At 41.5% G+C, this 23,221-nt stretch overlaps 1 protein-coding gene across 7 annotated transcripts in view; it reads right to left on the minus strand.

Annotated features, from left to right (window-relative positions):
- Positions 1 to 4,170: 4,170 nt before the first annotated feature.
- Pou2f1 (POU class 2 homeobox 1) overlaps positions 4,171 to 23,221 on the minus strand; it is a 141,638-nt gene continuing 122,587 nt past the window's right edge. For 6 of the 7 annotated variants that reach the window (XM_051147773.1, XM_051147776.1, XM_051147777.1 and 3 more), the window contains 3 exons: positions 17,582 to 17,927; positions 14,360 to 14,448; positions 11,604 to 13,368 (listed from right to left, as the gene is read on the minus strand). In XM_051147773.1, coding sequence (XP_051003730.1) covers positions 13,058 to 13,368; positions 14,360 to 14,448; positions 17,582 to 17,927 — 746 coding nt within the window. In that variant the 3' untranslated portion in view covers positions 11,604 to 13,057. Of the gene's footprint in view, positions 4,826 to 11,603; positions 13,369 to 14,359; positions 14,449 to 17,581; positions 17,928 to 23,221 lie in introns of those variants that run through there. The other variant, XR_007830791.1, reaches the window with a different exon arrangement.

The raw sequence follows: 23,221 nt of genomic DNA on the forward strand, positions 1-23,221 counted from the left end.
CCTCTGATCGCCTGGGGTTTAACTTATACTGGCTTGCTAAATAAAGCCTCGTTCTTTTGCATAATAAATGCTTTGCTGAAAATGTTGTTTGAAACCTTATTTCAGTGGTTGAAGCCTGGGGTAGTGATGGAGGCAAGAAATCTGCAGGCTGCCCTGGCAATGACTTGAACAATGACTGATTCAGTTAGGAATGGGCAGGTGGGTACCAGCCATTCTGAAAGCTGCCAGGAGGCAGTGCCTGTGTAATTGGGGCATTATAGGGACACGCCCAGTGATAGAATGGGGGCCTGGCCTTATGACTGAGCCAGAAGAGGGTGGTGGAATGGCTTTCTGACTTGAACTTTACCTGGAGCACAGGAGAACTCGGACAGCAACACTGAGAAGAGCGTCCAGGAGTGACCAGCAGCTCCATGGCACTCATGTGGGCGGAGCGTGGACAGCGTCGTGGGGTGATGAGCACTCGGGTGGAGAGCAGACAGTCGTAGTTTTAGGGCAGCCTCCCTCACCAGCAGGGGCCTCGACAGTGTCTTCTCTCTACAACTCCCCAGTTCGTCAAGCCCAGCTAATAACAGATCAAAGACTGAAGTTTATACCTTCGTGTTTTCAAAACAGTATCCAGAGGCTATCTATTAAGAGGCCCTGAAAACTAGGCATTCCAACAAGTCTTATGAGCATAGAAAGGCTTTTGGTGTGTTAAGCCAGTCTCGCAGGGCCTGTCCATTTACCTCTAAGGCTGAGGTTGGGGTCTTCAGACACAGTGTGCCTGCTATCCAGACTGGTTCTAGGCCTCATTTCAAGGTCAGTTGAATAGAGATGGCTGGAAAACAGCGTGACCCAGTTCTGTTATGGACATGTCTCTTAGGCAAAGGGGAGAGCTGGCAGTGAGCTATGGGGCAGGGGATCTTATCTGCAAAGTGACCACAGAGAAAGCTGAGTAGAGTTCCTGGGAGAGGTGCTCCACAGCCAAGGTGACACTGGCTTCCTCTGGGCCAGCCAGGACTCCTGCCCTGCCTGAGGCCTGGCAGTGAGCTTGTTCTGTACACGGCTAGTCTTTAATTGTGGATACTACTAGCTGTAAGTACTATCACTTGTCTCCATGGGTTTAAAATGTAGAGCCATGTATATTAAGAAAACAAGAACAAAAACAAAACAAAACAAAAACCCCAGAGAGCTAGAGAGATGGTTCGGTGGTTAAGCACTTGCTGCTCTTGCAGAGGACCCAGGTTTAGTTCCTGGTCTTTGGAATTAAGAGAAGGCTCTTCACAGTGAGCCCGGGCACAGGGTTATCACCTCATCATCCTGTGGGGAGCTTGGCTTCCTATGGGGCCCTGGGAGCGGCTAGAATACAGCTACTTTCTAGAAGGAGGATGGGGTGGGGGCCATAGTCTTACTGTTTCAGAGCCATGTCGTGTGAGTTTGCTTCCTCATGGAAGAAGCTGCCATTGTCTCTACCAAAGAGGATGTTAAAAATCTGAAATTACTTAAAAACAAAACAAACTTTATAGACTCAGATGTAAGACATAAATAATAGAAGAAAAAAAAAAAAGTCAAGCTTAGGAGCAGAAGGCAGAGCTCATATATAGCCTTTGGCTTTGACATCATTTTTGAGATGGGGTCCTGTCAGCATATGCCTGCTGGGGCATGTCCCAGAGCTCTCCAAAAGCTCAAGTCTCCTTTCTGTGGGAAATTCTGGGCTTCTACTTTCCTTATGAAATCACTGAGCTCTTTCCAGATGTTAAGCTGGCTAGAAGGCAGAAACCTAATTACGCACACAACAGGACCAGAGGCCAGTGTGGGGTGTGCCACCTTCAGAGGATCCTCTCCCACTGCTCCTGGTTCAAGGCCTGGTAAGAAATGCTAGAGGTTCCTGGGCCTGTCAGTCAAACAACAGAGCCTGGGAGTCAAGTTCAGTCCCCTCAGCAATCACACATAGTGAGACCAGAGCTTTGAGGATCCCTTCAGGGTCAGCCAAGAGCCTGTGCGGTTGATCAGACAAAGCAGTAAGCTCTGAAGGAGACTACTGCTACTCACCTTAGGCTTGGACCCCACTGAGGGTCTGGAGAAGGAAACACAGTGACCACAGCTCACTCAAGATGCCAGACGGGGAGTATGAGACTAAGGTGCTTAGACTCTGAGGTTCCCTGAAGAACTGTTCAGAGCAATTGACTTGGGGTCTGTGAAAATATTTGTGCAAATGCCTGTATAAAGCAGCAGAACACTAAGGCAGAGACACAGACGATGTGAAAACACTTGGAAAATGGTTTAATGTTTTACAACAGAAATTGGAACTGTACAGTTACAGTAAGTTTAATATATATAAAAAATTACAGCAGACAAATGCATCTACACAAAACCCACCATTTCATTCTGATTCACTGGCACCCAACACAATCTCTCCCTAGCCCCAGCCCCTCAGGCAGCCCCAGGAGGGGGGTCACATGAAGGGCACTTTTAAAGGGACAGCGCTGCTGATATTCCTGTCGCTCCCCCAGCCCCTGGAGCTATCAGTTAATCCCCAACAAGTTGAATTGTTTGTGTTTCAGGTTTTTCAAACCAAGAAAAACACATTGCCCAGGGACACAGATAACAAGGGCCAGTGCTCCAAGTTATCAAGTGATTTTATAAAATATTTCCACCAAAGGAGAAACGGCTACAGAGGCTCTGGGGCAGTGAGAGGCTATACAACAGCCACTCAGACTTCGAAGTCACCTTAAGGAGAAATGTAAGAGGACACCCAAGAAACTACTCAGGAATGGCCATTGCCTCATTAAAGCTGCTGGGCAATTCTGGAAAGAATCATGTACATCATATTGTAAGTTTCCACAAAGAAGAACTCAAACTCACATTTTAAAGTACATAAAATAACATATTTTGGGAGGCCAAGGGACCCATTCCCCTTGTGCTCCTCCCTTGACAACAGTGGAAAAACACCCCTGAATCAATATTAATTTAGAGAAAGAAAGAAAGAAAGAAAGAAAGAAAGAAAGAAAGAAAGGAAAAAAGAAGTGGGGAAGATATTTAAAGACAGAAATAAACAGCTTTAGAAAAACACAATCACCGTCTCTTTAAAACCAGACCCCAGCTGGGCAGTCATCAGTGATTCCACACTCATGTGGACACTGGTGGAGACTGATACTGAATAGTATGTACACTCAGAACCTTTCATTTTATTATGAACACCTAGGCAGTGAAAACTGTTATGTTAATACATACAGACACACCCAAAACATACAAAAATACTATTATTTCAAACTACCAAGAATAGGACAGCTCAATTATTTCATGCTATGACTTTAAGAGCATTACACTGAAACAAACAAGAAGTTAAACGACATTTTTATTTTAATATCCTGGAAATATACCAAAATATACATCTAAGCTTTGGAATTACTGAGGTTAGACTAATGCAAGTGCTGGGTAATCGTACTTAATACACAAGTCTAAGGTTCTGCAGGAAAGAAATTGTCTTTGGTATCTGCATCAGGCTAGTATTATTAACATTTGGATTCTGCTTTGGGATAGAGCTTGTATGACCCTAGAACCAAAAACCCCCCTCCCCCAATCAAACTGAGATTAAAAAGATTCATGTAAAAATTTCCTTCATTTGTGACCCCCTAACCCACCCACCCACAAGTTAAAAAGTCACAGGCATCTACCTAGCACAAAGGTTATGAAATACAATGCATAGTTGCACAGTGGTGCTGCAAAAGGAAACGAAACTACAAACAAGATAAAGAAAAGTCTGATAATTGTTCTGCATGTTCCCTCACAAATAGGACAGCCACTTCCAAGCAGTTCCAGTACTAGAAAAGAGAAAGAAGGCTCAGAAGGGCCCTTGGGTGAAGACCCTGCCCCAGAGGGGAAAGCACCCAGCAGAGCAGCCAATCCTGTGCCAGCGTCTTCAGCTTCCCCACTCTGTGGAGTCCATGGCCACCCGGCTACAGCTCCACTCTAAGGCTCTGTGCTCAGCTCCTGTGGTGACCCTGGCTGTTGTCACATGAGTTATGGTGGTGATGGAATTTTGGCTTTTGTTTTGGAAAATCTGATGACGTGCCAATTTCTTTTATGCATGCTCTGCTCATAGTGGCCAAAGGCCAAAGCTACTGAGCACGTACCTCAACAAAACCCTCAACCTGGAAAGAAAGTTGCTTGCCCTGTTGAGGTGGCCAGAGGCATCCCTACCTACCTTTGGACATGCCTCTAAGTGCCAGGACACCACAGACTGGATTGAGGCTGAAGACTTCCCTTTTCTTTGGTTTTTTTGTTTGTTTTGAGTTTATACAATCATTAAGAAATCTTTGGTTTTGGCTGGAAATGGAAAGACAAAACAAAACAAAGAAACCACCCTCCCCTGGCTTATAGCAGCAGTGTTATGACCTGGCCTGGCTAAGCTTTTTCCCCCCAACTCTGGGGGTGGGAATTGCAAGTTAACTACATTCAAAGAAAACATTGAAAGGGCTGGAGATGCAGCTTCCAGAAGCCCGTTGGATATAAGATTGTCAAATAATAATTATTATAATAATATTAATAATAAACTTAAATATTTGGAATTCTTTTGGTCATGTCACACAGGAAACAAGTGAAATGTCTATGCATCAGTCAGCTTAAACGAACCTTTGGTGTCCTTTCCACCAAGTCCTGGCAATGAGCAGAAACCCAACGCTTCAGTGGGGAAAAGCCAGCTTTGACCCCACTTGGAAAAGGCAAGGACAGAAGCTGATGCGTGTCCAGCAGTTAGAAATATGGGCTAGCCTGGGAAGAGGGCAGCTGGTAGTCCTTGAAGGCAAGGTGGTGGGGAGACATGTTGAGAGACCTGTGAAGATCCCTGGCAACAAAAAGAAACAGGAGATTGCAATTTGCCCTCAGTTTGTAGTAGCTTCAAAGCAGATATGTGGGGATGGGGTGGGTGGGGGGAGGGGTTGTCTCACCCTAGGTGGCAGGTCTTACGATGCTATAGGCCAGAGTTTAATGTTGCTGAGAAGGGAGGGCAGACTTGGCAACTCTGTAGGGCTGAGAGGAAGTTAAAGCAAGTTACTCAGTCATGAGTTAGAAATGAGGTATACAACAGCTCCTGGACAAGTGGTGGGCAGCAAACCCACACTTACTCACCTAGCCTTCACTACCACAGATGAGAGGAATGGCTGAGGCCCACTTGGGAGAGGGCGCCTCCCTCAGTGAGCCTTCCTGTAGACTGAGTAATGCACACATTCCCATGGAAGTAGAGGTAAGGAGTGAAAAGAAGTCTTTCTCCTGCCATCTGGTCTTAGAGGAGACACCACTTACCATTCAAATTGTAGAAAGCCAACGTTGTAATATGGTCACAGTCTTGGTGGACACGCCACCCCCACTCCTGCACTGTTTGCAACTTTAAACCTAACCAGGCTAGCACTAACTAGTTTACTTCACTTAGAAAACACGTGCCTTCTGCAGACTTATGAGAATGAAATCCAAGACCCATCTCCCCCAGCCACAGTGCTCCTAAGAGACACTGTCACACCAGTATGGGAAAGTGCATTTCATTTCCTCCTGCAGTTTTCAGACGCCGATACTCTCAAGGCTGAATGGGCACTGATTCTGTCCATTTTTATCTAATGAGACCACGTAAGAAACTCCCAAGCACAGATGCTTCCTGGTTGAAACAGCACTGTAGCCAGCTGTCTGCCAGCAGACCTTGGGATACAGTGATGGCAATCAATGCCACTGCTGATTTAGGAAAGAAGCTTGAAGCTGCTTCTGTGAGGTTGTGGTTATGTTAAACAGTGATGGACAAGTAAAGACAACATGAAAAAACTTTGCAGCAGACCTCAGCTCCTTCCCTCCCCCAGTAAACTAGCTTGGGGTTCTTAACTTTCTGACAGTGCGCTAGATTTGAACCAGAAGGTGGCAAGGGCAGTGGGGTCCTGTGCAGTGTGGGTAGACTTGGGGTGCAGAGGACCTGGGGGCTTATGATGCTCATGATGCATACACTGTTTTCCCACAGCATTTGTTTCAAGTGCTCTTATTTTCAATATCCCTATTACCATATAAACCTACCTAATGCTTTGAAAAACCACACAATATTATCACTACATTTATATAATGTCAGAATAACAGCTAGTAAAGCTTTCATCAAGTTTAGCAACCTGATCATGTTTGTTGTCTCTCCTTGTCTATGTTTACCTATAGTACGCCTAACAACGAACTTAACTTCCCCGCAGCCACATCCTAAAAACACTGTTGAGCAAAGCAGTGCTACAGGAGTAAGAAAACATCATCTGGCTGTAGTCTGCTCTTCGTAACTAAATATCGACTGCTATCTAACAGGTTGGATGGGCGAGTTTTATTTGTAAGACTCTGATAAAGGGAAATAAAAATTCTACTATTATGTTTTTGCACTCCCCAAATTTCTTTCTTGGCAAGAATATTGTGAGTTTGAGGCCAGCCTGGTCTAAAGAATGAGTCCAGGACAGCCAGGGTTACTCAGAGAAAGCCTGTCTTGAAAAACAAAAACAAAAAACAAAACAAAACAAAACCCAATGTTACGCTGAGCAATTTGACCCATCTTCACAGAGCAGCAGAGAGAAACAAAATCCATCTCTTCCCAAAGCCAGAGTGAGTAAAAAGTGAGGAAGGAAAGGGGAAGAAGGACAAGATAAAGCTCTCCCCACGCCCAGCCTTCTGCTTTATTCCCACTGACTGTTTGGAAAGCCTGAGAAGAAGCAAAGGGACAGCAGTGTCTTTGGTATCAAAATCAAATCTCACTCAAGTTCTGTGAGATGGGACATTTGCTTAAAAAAAAAAAAAAAGTTCTTGAGATTTAGATTATTTTAAAACTAGGGAGCCAAGAAAGTCTGTCCCAGGATGAGGGCAGAAAGGTTTTTAGTTTTCCTCTAAACCAACATAATTTTTCACTTACATTTCCTACAAGAAAGAACATTTATTCCCACTTATCAACCAATCCTTAAATGCTACACCTTATTACAGGTGCCAAGTGTGCGGTTAGCTTCCAACTTTTTGGTTTGACTTTTCTTTTGTTTGTGTTTTGGTCTAAACAGAATTATCCTTGGTATAAGAAAAGGAAATAAGGTTGTAAAAATGTTGGGCTACTACTAGCACAGCAACTGCTAACATGGCAGAGGATGATTCATTTCACTTTAACTTTCCTAGATCAAGATACAGCACTAACCTCTCTATTCCCTGGGCACATGTCTATATCTGTCTCTTTTCATCTGCACACCTGGGCACGCACACACTCTTCCATTACCTAAGCTTTAGAGAGGTAATGGATCATCAGGAGAGGTCTTGGGACGGAGCCATGGCAGTCACAGACATGAAAGGTTATAAATCTGCCCCTGGGTACTCCGAACCTACTGGATACCCCACATGTCACCTGTACGGTTCTGCACACTGTGCTGCATGTAAGATTATAGAGAGGTCTCAATCCCTCAACCCAAACATAGGGAATATCAAGTTTCCTTTGGCAAGACAGATGTAAAGAAAAACAAACACACACGAGCAGTATTTTCCTTCTAACATAATCAATTCCTCCTTTCTCCAACCCAACCCTCCCTAGCCCTATGAACAGGATCCCAAACACATACAGCATCGATCATAACAAACATTAGTTCAACTAAATACTACAGCTAGAATTATCTCCACTATTTATAAAGATCTTTTTCCTTATACTTATTTGGTTTTTCAGTCTAAAGCCAGTTCTGCAACAATGCTAAGCTATGCTGAGGTATTTTATGAAGGTGCCAGAAGCTGTTATCCACGAGCATTATTCTCACAGATTAAGGTACCACCGTTCTAAAGGAAAAAGGGAAGGAAAAGAGGCAGAGAGATCCGGATCACTGAATCGACACGTGACACACTCAAGCTTACTGCTTCTCATGAGGGCCAGGAGCAGAAGAGCCAAAATAAGGAACCGGTTCATGAATAGGATGATGGTTAGGAGAAACCCTAGCTCATGAATCACATGTTGGTTGGGTGCAAACTGGACAGGTTCCCTGCCCTTCCGGTGGAACTTTACACTTACATGGATGAGGATAAGGCAAAGAGGATTCCATCAACCTTTAATAATGAAAGCAACTTATTTTCACCTTTTCAATTTCTGCTTGTGTGCGTGTTGTAGGTGCCATCCATGAAAACCTATGGAATAGTGCCTCTTAGTCTCAGAGGAATGGCAAAGAAGAATTAATTTCCCTCCTCAAAATTGAAAATATTAATAAAGTCTTATTTTTACAGGTATCTGGAAACGATTTCAAAATAGCTACGGGTCTGCCCATCCCCTCTCAGTTTTTCGAAACAAGGTTTCTCCGTAAAAAGGTTTCTCCGTTTAGCCCTGGCTGTCCTGGAACTCACTCTGTAGACCAGGCTGGCTTTGAACTCACAGAGATCCTCCTGCCTCTGCCTCTGGAGTGCGGGGATTAAAGGCGTGCGCCGCCACATTTGGCCAGGGATGTCTGCATATGAATAATATAACATGGTGAATGCTGTTCACATTCACCAATCAAAGTGAGCTCCTAATACACTTAGAAATAAATTATTCCATCAGTTTCTGCCCAATTGGATAATTGTAGGTTTCAGGTCTTTTAGTATTTCCTCCCATTAGTACTGGTCTTCTTGGATATTTTCAGTTCTAATAGAGTTTGAAGAATAAGTACACTCTATATCCATCGGCTTCAGAAGCCAGTGCACGGTTTCATTTCAAGCCTTCCTGCTGAGCGGCTGAGGCCCTTCCTTCTACCCTCCCAAGGCTGCATGCTGTAGACTGGTCAGTGCGTGCTTCAGGACTGGGCCAGCAGGGAACTGTCTTCTGCACATTAGGGCAGCACTTCTATCTTAGGGAGGAACAGGAACGGGGGTCTTTACCATCCTAGTTCAATGACCTTATTTATTTCTCTCTTGGTCAAGAAGGACTTGTGAGGATGACATGGCTTAAGAACTTTAGGCTATGATCTATAGTATTTTTTCTTACATAACATCCCTATATTTACAAATGTACCTGGCATTTCCGGCAAGTTAAATGTTAATGATTGAGCTGAACTGAAATATTGTCAAGCAAAAACCTGTGCTTCTGGATAATGAAGAGATTATTTCCCCAAATAATCGAAGGATGGATAATAGACACAATAATATTAAAGAGGTATAGTTGTGCTTTCTCCCTAACATAAATGAATGTTGATGTAGAATATATTGGCAAGATGATCACACCCAGAATATTTTGATACTGTCCCTTTAAAAACTTTCTAATATAAATAGGCTGGTCTTATACAAGGTGAAGCCGATTCCTTTGGTTCCATTCTGGAGTAACAACTTACATAAACAGGTGGTGCTGACCTTTCTGACAACAGATAAAAGCAAGTTAATGGATAGAATAATGCTTCCTCATCACAAGGCGCTGTCCTAGGGCTTCAGAGACATTCAGACTAACAGAGCACTCCACTGTTCCTAAGACAGCAACACTGCTCCTGTGAGAAGGCTTATAGATCTTTCTGTTGTCATTCGGATTCACACAGGGAATAAATAAAGTTTATGCCAAACTGCATTGCTTAAACAGGATTAAACAGTTACATTCACTACTCTCCAGGGAGGGCCCACTATCACAGGCAATGGTATCCCCCAAAATGCATTTAAAGTTAGTCTTTGGCTTACTATGCGCTAACTAAATTCAGGAGTGAAGTAAGTGAGCATAAATGCCAAGAAGAAAAGAAGAATGAAATAACAAGTTGTAACAACCTATCTGGTGTTTCTTTCGGAAACATAGAAACTCAAACTGAATGCCTCTTTTAGTTAAATGACCCCTTTAGTTTCTAGACTTAAACGTTTTAAGTCTGAGTACTTTAGTTTAGAAGACAGTTCAGTGAGTTCAAAAAGCATTTGAGATCATTAAAAGAAAAAAGAAAACAAGATGGTGAAAAATAGCCAAGGTGTGTATGAAGTTGTAGGATTAACAGAGTATTTATCAGGGATGGTGATGGAGGTGATTTCAGCCTGAACATCTACCAGCAGGTTTAGTAGTGTTTCATGAGTACATGTATAAAGTACCTTTCATTTTACAACTTAATTTAAAATACATTAAAAAGGGGAGGAAAAAATTAAAGTCATCTTTGTCTAAAGATTTTCTCTTAATACAGTATTTATGCTGGTTTTAAGGTCTATCCTCAAATGAACTACATAAAAAGGCAGCAATCCTTTCTCAAACCGACAAGACAGAGAAGACAGAGGAGGGACTGACTGACACTTAAAGCTTAGTATCATCTTTAAAATTAAAGTCTGTAGGGGAATCTTATTTGGGAAAAAGATCCCTTTAACCACAGGGCAAAACAGTCTTACTCTATCCTCCTTGACTCCCTGGCCAGGTCCCTGGGGACTCTAGACTTCCTTTGGTAGCAATTTTGGAAATTAATGCTGTAACTTCTCATCTGTATGGTGGGTAGTCAGCATTTCTCTCCCTGAATTCTTCCTCCTAACTTCATCACTCCTGAGGGAGGGACTCTATGCTAGGAGCAGAAACAGTATTGATAGCCCTAAAATCACATGCACAGACTAAGGTTAGAATGTTAAGTCAAGATAAAAGATTAAATTTACAAGAAAGAAAAAGCTGTTGGGGAGGAGAGAAATTAGTAACTGACATAGCCATTCTATTTACACACTGACCTAAACAAACTAGCTAAAAATCAAGGTAATGTCTGCCCAGAGGATATTACAATTTACCAACATAAAAGATTAAAAACAAGCAGCAACTTTCACATAAAATTAATCAAGAAAATGAATAAGAAATTGTCAGTAGCATCTATTTCCTCAATGTGTTTGAACTGCACATTATAACTAGTTCATTAGTACAGCAGCTTGCTAAAAATTGACTTTGGTTCAAGCTTAGTTTAAAAAACAAAAAATAAAACAAAAACCCACCCATACCATAGAAAATAGGTGGATGAGCATCTGTTAGCTTCCCTGCTTGCAGTTCACTGATTTTTAGAGGAATTTTAGGAAAAGCTAAGGGTAAAAGAAATTATTTGGAGGTGAAAATTAAATACTCTAGGAAATAAGCAAAAGGAGCTCAAGAAAAATTTAAAATGGGACCAAATGTTTTTGACCTTTAATATTAATATGACTTTCTCCTCACTGAATCACCAAGAAAGGTACACATTTGTGCCTGTGTTCCTGCCTTTCTGAGTAACAGTGCAGAGAGACAAATGCATGGAATCCAAGTTTCCTGTGGACACAAGCAAAGCAGTGAGAAGGAAAGTTACTCCCAGCCCTAAGTGCAGTCCACCAGGGACCAAAGCAGGTGCACTTAGACACCAACGGGAGCTGTTAACTTGCATGAGTTTCGCTGCAGTGACCTGGTCATCTGGGAGAGTGCTGGTACAGACACTATAATAATAGGACATGGGCAAAGAGGGGAATTTATCTCTAAATTACCCTCCTCCACCTTCATCCATTTTCATCAGCTCTTCCTTTTCAATGGGCTAATTTTTGTAGACTAGAAACACCCTAAAAATAACTGCAGGAGCAAATCAGTTTTTTATATCAAGTAAGAGATGTGTGTTACCATCAGATCTACCTTGCAGGGGCATAACAAAGGAGAACTTCAGACTGTGAAGTTTTTCCTCAGCCTTTCTCTGAGCTTCTATAGCTACCCTTTGCCCAGCCAGCAAAGTGCCTCCATCAGTCAGAGAACTGATGAAAATCTCAGGCTTGGAGAACCATGTGAGCCACTCAGTGGACAGGAAGCTTGTGACTCTCTAGAGGAAAGGGTGGCAAACTACTCAGGCTCTTCATAGTGACCTTTCTGGGATATGCAATTAGAAAACAGTCCAACAGAATCTCCTTAGAAAAAAAGGAAGAGAAGTGTTTCCCAATTTCAGTAAGTTAATTAAATCTTGACCAAATAAGTCAAAGAAGTTTAGATGAAAAATTTTCATAAAATGAAAACAAACAAACAAACAAACATCAACAGTAGGAGCATTTTTTTTTTTTAAAGAGATAAGAAATTAGGAGAACCACCAAGTCAGGTGTCTGCAGTAGTCTTTGCTCTTCGGAAGCAAACCCTGCCCTGCAACAGGCACAGCTGTTCCCATGGAAAGTAGCAGAAAGCAGCACTGTTGCACCACAGGGTCTGAGCCTCAGGGCTGCTCAATGATTTGGGGGTGAGTGAGAGCTACAGTTCAGCAGGAATTCCTTCCTACACAAAAGTGCTCCAAAGGCACCACCTGTGGGGGAGGGGCGTGTGTGAAGTAGGAGTGTTTGCACACACTGCCTTCAGCTTCTGCACCAAGCCTCTTGCATAAGTGGCAAAAGAAAATCATTTTCTAGCACCTCTGTAAGAGTCATCAAGGATAAGGAAACCAGCAAGAACATTCCCGAAAGTTAAGAACGTAAGTCTCCCTTTATCCCAAAACCCTCCCTCCCCACAGTGTGGGAGCTCACTGAAATAGGATCCAGGAGCAAGAGATAAACATGTCCAATATATATATATATGTATATGTATATATGTATATAAACAATAACAGAGATACAGTAATACAGGCCTGCCTAAATTGTACCAGTTAAGAAAGGAACCCCCAACACAATTGATATGATTATAAACACCTTCTTATGACTTAATGGCCTGCACAACAGACCTATAAAAATGATTTTTTAAAAAAAAAAAAAAAAAGAAAAGAAAGAAAGAAAGAAAAAACTCATCCTCTATTGGAACTGGTAACCCACCTTAGCTTGTCATCATGACTGCTGGAAATGATAAGTAGTCCTTTCACTTATTTTTGTCTGTCTGTTTTGATTTTTTGTTTCTTTTTTGTTTTTTTGTTTTTTTTTTTTTTTTCTCCTTTTAAATTTTTGGTTAGAAAGTTCTCCAATCCACGAAGCAATCCCGAAGACATTGTTTTATTATAAAATTAGGCAAATGTCCTGTCTCCATTTTTTTCCTGGTGTGTTTTTTCTTCTTTCCATGTCTTCCTCATTCTCAACATGGTGGGAGGAAGCAATCACACTTGTCAGTTCCTTAACAGCTGGTAGCCTGTCACCCTGCAGTGATGAAGGCGTGTGGTAGCCCAGCTCTCTGCCCAGCTCACTGTGCCTTGGAGGCGGTGGTGGTGGTGGAAGCAGCCCCACTGGCAGAGGCTACTGTGAATAAAGAGTTCTGGATGGATTCCGCTGAGGTGGAGGAGGCATGAAGGCTGGCTGTAGGTGCGGAGTTCCCTGTGGAGGCTGCTGCGGCAGAAACCAAGCTTACTGGGTTGCTGGTGAGCAGAGAGAGGTTCTGAGGGTTCAGGAACAGAGGGGCAGTCACGATGTTGGGGGCTCCTCCTGCATTGGCAAATACAAGGTTCCCAGTTGCATCCAGTGAAGTTATTGGAAGAGAGCCACTAGAAGCAAGAGCTACAGAAAGAGAACAGGAAGAACATGAAACTTCACCCCGGAGAAGGCAAATGACACATCAGCACAGCTGTACGCAGCAGCAGGGTGTAGCTCTTCACTGGTTCTTCCCTTCCCCTTTTCATGCTATGCTGACACCAACTCGTTTACTTACAATTGTGAAGCATCTAAGGAGCTGAAAAGTCAGTTTGACAAACTGACAGGGCAGAGTTATGAGAACTGTGTAACGAATCAGTTATGTTTCTATTTTTAAGTGTCAGGTCTATACCACTTACTTATAACTATTTGTTAAATCCAATAATTTTATCTTTTCAATGGAAATAACTTAAAATGACCTCCATTCAAAAGACTACTAGTTAAAGTGACTAAAGTATTAAAATATATTATTTAGCTTTTATCAACTCAACTGCCATTATTTGACAAATTTGAGAATAAATTTCATATAAAATGAAAGCTGTCTTTCCAAAGCCTTTAGTCATGAGAAAATTTACATATCACTAAATAAAAAGGCATGATTAAACATTTTTGGTTTCTTGTACTTCTAGAGGCAGAACACTTGACTCTTACGAATTATGCAAGACAAATACTCCACCGTTCCACACAGCTACATTCAGGTGGGGATGGAGCTGGGAAGTTTTACTTGAAGAAGCTTGACTTGAGCTAGGTAAACATCAACAGGAAAAAATCTACATCCAACTCTATTCACATAAGAAAATAAAATCCAGACTTCTTGGAACATAACAAGCTATGTATTGTTTGCTCTCACACACAAGCTTGTGCATCCTTCTTCTGCAAAACTATTTTACAGGGACATCTTGGGCCTCAAGAACAATTTAATCAGCACTCAACTGTCTCTCCTCATCTTCATCTTCAGCAAAGCAGACAGCTTCCACTTATCACCTCCAATGCTCGCGCGCGCGCGCGCACACACACACACACACACACGCACACGCTCACAGTCAGGTGCACCAAGCAAGAAAAAAATGCGGCTGACCTTGAATAGTTGCCAGTGTACTGTTGCTCATTAGGGCTGGGCTGAGAGCACCACCCAGAGTTCCCGGATTGAGACTCAGTAAGGCACCTCTGCAAGTGCAAAAGAGGAATCACTCTACTGCCACCTAGACATAACCACCAGTTTGACAACTCCCAAATTGATAAAACAGAAAACTTCAGCTTGGGGATCTTTGTTACTTTCTCTATACTCTTATATGGTTCAGTTAGTGCTTCCAAGTTACTGCTTTTTTTTAATGCTTACTTGTATAAACAAGGTTAGGATCTTCATAAAATATAAAACTTTTAGGCAGGTGGATCTCTGTGACTTTGATGCCAGTCTGGTCTATGAAGAGAGATCAGGAAAGCCAGGGCTACACACAGAGACCTGTCTCAAAAACCCAAAACCAAAACAACCAACCAACGAACCAGCCAAAAAACAAACCAACCAAAAAAAAAAAACAAAAAAACAAAAAAAAAACCAAACAAACAAAAACACAAAAAACAAACAAACCAACAAAAAACAAACCAACAAAAAACAAACACAAAAACAAACAAAACTAAAACCAACCAACCAAATAAACAGTAAGAATATAAAATTACCAAACCACATTCACTGCTGCTCTATTGATAATAGCTAGGAAAAATAAAATTCACAGAGACTGATGAATAGATAGAAATGGAAAATACCAAATGAATAACCCGGGCCAGAATTACAAAGGCTGCATGGTCTCTTTCATCGGTGACTCCTAGCTTTGAATCTTTAGTTTATATGTTTAACTTGGAATATCTGTAGGTCAGAAGGGGTTCATGAGAGGAGGAGGACAAGAGGTCTTAACAGGGGTAAGGGAACATAGCAGAATGTATGTGGTACAACAAGAAGTGGAGGGAACACTGGGGATCAAGGATTTGAGCAGAGATAGTAGTGCTGAGGGATGGGAGCAGAGAAGAAAGGTAGTCAACAAAAATGAATAATGTATGAAAAAGCCTTATGGAAACCTATGTGTATGCTAATTAAAATACATAATAAAAATAAGAAAAGGAGTTTATACAGAGGTACCCTATATAGTTGGAATGTTGTTCCCAGAAGGCACAGACTATTATATAAAAATCACAGTGCCATACAAGGGATATTTCTCTACAAATTACTCGTCTGGGAGGTTCTAGAAACTGACACCCTAGAAATAAAAACAAAATAAAATAAAACCACTACAGGCTATTGCCACTGCTCCTGATTGTCCATCGTAACTAGATAGCAAGACTCTATTAATGAAGACACATGTTCTTTGGTTGTAGGACATAGGAAAATCAATCTGGAACTGACCAGGAAACTTCCTCCCTGCTGGCTAGCTTTTACAGTGCTAAGAGGCACTATACAGGCACCTGGGAGAGACAAGGCATCTAGTCTTACCCAACGCTAGATCCTGTATATTATAATACTGACCAATCAAACAAGATGTGGCTATTGGTGTAGCAGTGTATGGCTTCTCTAGGGTAAACAACTGATTAGATTTGAGGCCTATTCATAGAAAGGAATTCATGTCTAGTACTTTAAATCTAGTTAAAAGCCCATGGATGGGGAGGCCATGGGATAAGAGGTAGGGCAGATATTGGCTATTGTTTTGTTAACTGTTTATAGGTAAACTGTCTTCTAAGTATTTGTTAATACCCACAGATCTATGATGCTCTCAACCCAGGTCAGAGAAGTTTCTTATTGAAGTTTCCCCCCCGAACCTTACACACAGGTTTCTCTGTGTAATAGTCCTGGCCTCACTTTGTAGACCAGGCTGACCTGGAATTCACAGAGATCCCCCTGCTTTTGCCTCCCGACTGCTGGGATTAAAGTCATGAGCCGCCACACCCAGCTTTAATGCAGACTCATAACTGGTCAAATTGATGAGAATAAGCAACTGTTGGGTATACAGCCCTAAATAGGACATTTTTATCAATCCCATCTCCCTAGCATCAAGACTCAGGGAATATTGAGGACAATGTTCCTCAGGGTGGAAAGGATGTAAGAGCTGGAAGCTGGGAAGAAGCCCTGTGAAATGCTGCTATCTTCTAGACCTGACGTGGCATCTGCACTCAGCAAGTGCACAGCAGGTATGGCTACCTGGACAAGATCAAGCCAGTCAAACTCCAGTGCAGATGGGGCAAGGGCTCGTGAGGTTTCACCCCTGGCTGAGGAGCTATTGGTAGTTGATGGCAGCTGGAAGAGGGGTCTCACCACTAGTAGGTTACACACAGTCCAGTGGATGGCTCTATACTCACATGCATACGGGCAGCACTAATTAGACTGGCTAATTGAAAAAAATGACATGAAACATGAAGGTGTATGTGTGTAGTTCAGAGCAGCTTGGGAAGAGTGAGGATGGACATAATCAAAATATATTATACAGTTATGAAATTATCAGAGAAAAAACTACTATGTGAAAAATACATAAAGTCAGGTATCACTTTACTCAAAGTTTTATCCATTTTTGAGAATTAGAAAGTAGATAAACATGCCTGCAATCCCAGCACTCAGGGAGGCAGAGGCAGGTGGATTGCTCTGAGTTTGAGGTCAGCCTGGTCTACAAAACAGGCTCAGGACAGCCAGGGATACACAGAGAAACTCTGTCTTGAAAAACCAAAACCAAAACCAAAAACCAAAAACAAAAAAAAAACAAAACAAAAAACAAAACAAAACAAAAAAAAAAAAAAAAAAAAAGGAAAGAAAGTAGATAAGCAACACTTTAATGAAGAGTGCTTAAGAAAAATACGAATGGGCTGGAGAGATGGCTCAGAGGTTAAGAGCACTGTCTGCTCTTCCAGAGGTCCTGAGTTCAAGTCCCAGCAACCACATGGTGGCTCACAACCAACTATAAAGTGATTTGATGCCCTCTTCCGGCCTGCAGATGTACATGCAGACAGAGCACTGTATATATAATAAATAAATAAATTTATGATGATGATGATGATGATGATGATGATAATAATAATAATAATAGGAATTCTGAGCTTTTTTCCTGGCTCTATCACTGAATTATTCAGTGTCTCAGTTCTGTGTTGCCATGTGGAATTTAATAATGTAGCTACTTAGAAACCTAAGTTCGAGTCTATAATCTAAGCAGCCCATCTAAGATTTGCTTTTCGTCTAGGACAGTGATGAAGAATCTTCTCCATGAGTTACAAGGACAAGTCCTTAGCTCTGTTTTGGATAAAATGGAATGGGAAAGCTCCTTACCCAGCAGCGAACTGTGAGGGCGCCATCAGGCCTGGGTTGAGTCCTGCAGCAGCAGCCATAGCAGCAAGACTGGCATTTGCTGGCAATTGTGCAGCTCCTTGGAGAGCAGCAGCAGCTGCTGTTTGCAAGCCGGACGCTGTCACCATCACCTGGCTGGCCCCGAGAGGGGAGGGAAGAGGCGTGGAGGTGGTCTGTGTTGTGCAGGTCTCGCTGGCACTGGAGGCCTCAGAGGTGGAGGCTGAGGCAGAAGGGGAAGGACTCAAAGAGGGGGATGTGACTGCCGAGGAAGCAGGGGGTGCTGTGGAGATCACGGTGGCTGTGTGGTTAGATGTGGTGTCTGTAGTGCCTGAAAAGAGAACCGGATTAGAAAATGGCCTTCTCTAAGTGGTCTAGAAAACTACCATATTTTCCAGCATATAAGATGACCCCAACTTTAACTTTTCATTTTTCCAGTTAAAATAGAGTTTGCAGCCCAAGTCTGCTGCACAGGACGTGTACTGGAAGAGGGGCAGTTTTACACAATGAGGCGCTTCACTCAGTATCTAGAATCAAAGGAATGATTAACCTACTATCCATTAATCCTTAATTTGTTCCTTTAAAAAAAATTAAGCTAGCTTAGCATTTCTACAGAAATTAATAATAAACAATTTTAAAGTCAAAGTTATGAATGAGTCCTACTTTAAGAGACAAGTGCAATGACATAATTCTGAAAGAAATAACAGTTCTTTTCCCCCAGTAACAATTTTCTGTTTAAAAAAAAAAAAAAGATAAATGAGGGGCTGGAGAGATGGCTCAGTGGTTCAGAGCACTGGCTGATCTTGCAGAGGGAAGCTCAGAACCACCTGCAACTCTAGTTCCAGGGGATCTAAGGCCCTTTTCTGGATTCCACAGACACCAGATACACATGTGGTACATAGACATGCATGTAGGCAAAACATTCACACACATTTAAAGCAAAAACCCCAAACAAATCTGTTAAAAAAAAAATCCAAATAAGGCATGGTGGCACACACCTTCAATGCCAACACTTGAGAGGCAGAGACAGAGATAAGACAGATGTCTATGAGTTCAAGGCCAGCCTGGTCTACATGGAGAGTTGGAAGCCAGTAAGGTCTACAAAGTGAGATCCTGCTTAAAGCAAAACCAAACCAAAACTAACATCATTTTAGTATTCCTTATTATTCCTTAGATTTGCATTATACCTACTATAGCTACAGCACACTTTAGTTTTAAACAGCCATGTTTCAAACATTCGAAAGTCACACGTGGTTAGCGAATGCCATAGTGCATACCACACATTTAAAATGTGTGGAAGTTGGCAAGCTGGAGTTTAGAGGCAAGAGCATCTTAATTATCTCCAGTGAGGTGTCTACCAATGTAAAACATACAGAGCAAACCCTCTAATTCCAGATGGCAGTAAATGCTCATCCTGTTTTCCTCCTCTACTTCTTTTGGTCAATTTGTACAAGTTAAGAGTCATTTAGGAAGAGAGACCCTCAACTAAGGAAATGCTTCTGCTTGATGTATCTGTGGGTGAGCCTGTGGGGCATTTTCTTAATTAATGATTGATATAGGAGGGCCCTGTTCACAGGTGTTGCCACCCCTGGGCAAGTAGTTCTGGATGGGATAAAAAAGCAAGCTAAGCAAAGCCATGAGGAGCAAGCTAGAAAGTAGTACTCTTCCATGGCCTCTGCATTAGTCCCCATATTGAGTTTCTGCCTTAACACCCCTCAGTGGTATACTGTAAGCTGGAATAAACCCTCTCCTCCCCAAGCTGCTTTTGATCATGGTGTTTTATCACAGCAATAGAACCCCTAACTAAGACAATGCTACATTATAAAAACAAAACAACAGACAACAACAAAACCCTCATCAAAACAAAGCAAGAAAGGAGTATAGAGAATTTAATTTAGTGAGACTCAACACGTTCTATAATAAACCACAGATAAGTAGAAAACAAGACCCATGTGGAAATTACAAAAGCAAACATAACACATCCTTTAAAACTTCTATACAGCAATGCTATGATGTATACAAGATTTTCAATGTATTATAAAATAAACAGCCCAAGTAAAAGGATTATCTTGAACCCATGAGTGAAATATTCAGAAAAATCTTATGGAAGAAACAGCTTCTGCTGCAGAAACCCTCCCCTGTAGGAGCTTCAGCACACTTAAGTTCCTTTGCAGCATCAACATCTAGAGCCCCACCCTATGCTCCTTTCTGCTACCTAGTTTCCTTCCTGCTACCTAAATCCCGGGAGGGCCTTAGACCTTTTAAATGAGCATCACCTGATTCCTTACCTCTACAATGCTATCAAAGTGGCTCATGGTCTCTGAACCAGGTAAGCTTGCTTACCTTGTTTACTGCTAATATGAAAACAATTTACTACTGTTTTTGTCCTTCTCAAAACAAAACAAAAACCAAAACAAAAAAGCAACAACAACAACAACAAAAAAAACCCCAAGGTGCCTTCTATATATTACAGCTGCCTCTAGCTAAACACAATTACACCAGTGCGGCTATTATTAAGCCTTCCCCCTTGAGTAATTCTTCAGTTCTAAGTGTACTGGATCAAGCCTGCCCGTCACCTGCTGCAGTGGCAACCCTGCCTGGTAGTCTCTCGTAAGTCCTCAGTTGCACCGTCTTCTAATATCTAGCCCTTGTTCTATAGAAAGATAAATGTGCTTCTTATTTCTCTTCTATAGGAGAAAAGTTTCAATGTACTTTCAATTTCCTCTCAGCCAATTTTTCATTGTATGAAACCTAATTTTACCTGTAATGCTAAGTTCTGAAACTGAAACTACCCATTTCCACAAAACCTCAAATCTGGAGGTCAAAAGGACTATTATACTTTCCTCTTCACTGCATAAATAAAATAAACTAGCCACTTGTTAAGTCTTGTAGGCGTATTAAGAAAATGTCAGACCAATCAGTGGGTTTAATCTAGGCTAGATGGGCTTTTTCCTGGTTAATATATTATTCATAATCTAGGCATCTCCAATTTGAGTATCATGTAGCCACTGTGACATAAAACACAGCACGATCTCTAAACGAACCCTCCTAGCGAGGCTGTCATGTTCCAGTCATAGACCTCCTTCATGATCTGAATTCTTGGTAATCTGATTCACCTGAGCACTCTATGGGAGCATGTGGGCTTTCAGGTCCTCAGCACCTTAACAAGATGCTACCACACACTCCACAGGGGACTTAGATGTGAGATCCTAGCACATGTGGGATCCCTCGCATCTCCACTTGCTTTCTACCCTTTCTCACTTTTTCTTTTTTTAAAAACAGCTTATTGAAATATGATTTATATGCCACAAAACTTGCCCAATTTAAATGTCAAGTTCAATAACATATATTTCCAGAGTTCTTTAACTATCACACAATCCAGACTGAAGCACCAGCAGAAAAAAGGGGTGACAACAAGCTCGTGCTGGCTGTAGCCACTTCCCAAGCTTACCCTGTGTCCATAGATTTGTTTTTTTTTTGTTGTTGTTGTTGTTGTTGTTGTTGTTGTTTTTTGACATTTCACACGCACAGAATTGTTCACTATGTAATTTTGTGTATCTTAGCATTTAACTTCAGGCTTTGCTACACTACAATGAAACAGGAGCCACCACTTTGCTTTTTGGGGATGGATTCTATTCAGTGGTGCAGACACGCTGTGTGAGCTTTGGCTTGTTTCCATTTTGGGGCTGTCATAAATATGCACACACATGTAAGAGTTATGATATCAATGTTTTCACTTTTTTCTTGAGGAAATTGCTTCACTGGATGATATATTTATGTTTTTAACCCACAAAGAAAATGCTAAAGTGGTTTCCACAGTGACAGTATCATTTTACATTCCCACCAACCACGCATTATGAACAGCAGTTTTTCTGACCCTCAGTTCGTATCTATCTTGACTGCAACCATCCTATAAAGTATGTCTTTAATTTCCCTAACAAGCAATACTAGTGAGCATCTTCTTCTATGTTGTTTTTTAGTTGTGTACTTCTCTGGTAAAGTATCTACTTAAATGTTCTGGGCCATATTTTTACTATTGAGCTTTAAGAGTTTCTAGAATGTTCCAAATATAACTTCTTTTTAAAAAACATGGGCTGGGCGTGGTGGCACACAACTTTAATCCCAGCACTCGGGAGGCACAGGCGCATGGATCGCTGTGAGTTTGAGGCCAGCCTGATCTACAAAGTGAGTCCAGGACAGCCAAGGATATACAGAGAAACCCTGTCTCGAAGAAAAAAAAAAAAAAAAAAAAAGAAAGAAAGAAAGAAAAAAAAGACATATGCTCTATTACAAACATTTTCTTCCATTCTTTGTCCTGTGTTTCCATTTTCCACAAGATATCTTGATGAAACTCAATTCATTATCTTTAAATTTTTGTTTAAGAGTGAGTGAGTGTGTGTGTGCTCACTTGAATGTACAAGCACATAGGTGCCATAGGGGCCAGAAGAGGACACTAGATTCCCTGGCACTGGAGTTACAGGTGCCTGTGAACCACCCACCACAGGAGCTAGGAATTGAACTCAGGTTTTCTGCAAATGCATCAAGTGCTTTTGACTGCAGAGCCATCTCTCTAGCCCTGATTTTTTTTTTAGTCTATACTTTAAGTGTTGTATCTATGCTGCAGTAAACAGACATGACGACTCTCCTACTATTTCCTAGAAGTTCTATGGATACATTCAAGCATCTGACCCATTTTAGTTTTTGTTCCTGCCACAAGAACCTAAAATGGTCTTTGTGCATTTTGACACCCAGCTGTTCCAGAAGCACTTGTTAGGGACTTGTTCCTCTATCGAATTGTCTTAGCTACTTGTCGAAACTAATAAAGAGTAAATAAAAGTTTTTCTTTTTCCTAGACAGCTTTGTTTCATGTAATCTATTTTATGAAGAGTTTAATCTTATCTTGATTACGTTTATAATCAGCTTTGAAACTTGGATATGCATACTCTCTAAGTTCATTTTTCCCAAGTCCTTTTCATATAGATTTTTAAATAGATCCCTTTAATACTTATTTTAGAATGAGCTATTTGTTCATGTGGTAGAAGTATGACTGTTGAATCAGATATAATAAATTAAGTTAGAGACAGACAAGTATAATTTTAAGAATGCCTCTTAGAATTTAATTTTAGAAAGAAAAAAAAAAATTGATTTCAGGCTGGAGAGTAACAGTAAAGTACTTGCCATACAAACACAAACACCCAAGCTTCATGCCCAGAAAGCATAAACAAGCCAGGTATGGTGGTGTGGGCTTCTAGCTCCAGTGCTGGGCAAGTGCTAGCCAGCTGGCCTAGACAAACTGTGAGCACCACGACCCAAGAAGAGATCTTGTTTCAAAAAGCAAGGCATCTAGCTGCCCTGAGGAACACTGTGTGAGGATTGACTTCCAGACTCCACATGCACGTACACCAGCATATACATGTAAACAAACATGCACAGGAGTTTAGTTTTGGCTACCAACTAGTCTTCTACATACATTCTGCATAAATTATCTTCCTAATATCATTTTGAACCATTTTTTGAGTACATACAAATACAACTGATTTCATATGTAGGATAACTTGAGTAAGGGCAGTGTAATTTCTCCCTTTACTAAACTAGCTATTACAATGTTAACATGAAACATTAATT

The sequence above is a fragment of the Acomys russatus genome, chromosome 6, assembly GCF_903995435.1.
Source record: "Acomys russatus chromosome 6, mAcoRus1.1, whole genome shotgun sequence".
Taxonomy (NCBI): Eukaryota; Metazoa; Chordata; class Mammalia; order Rodentia; family Muridae; genus Acomys; species Acomys russatus.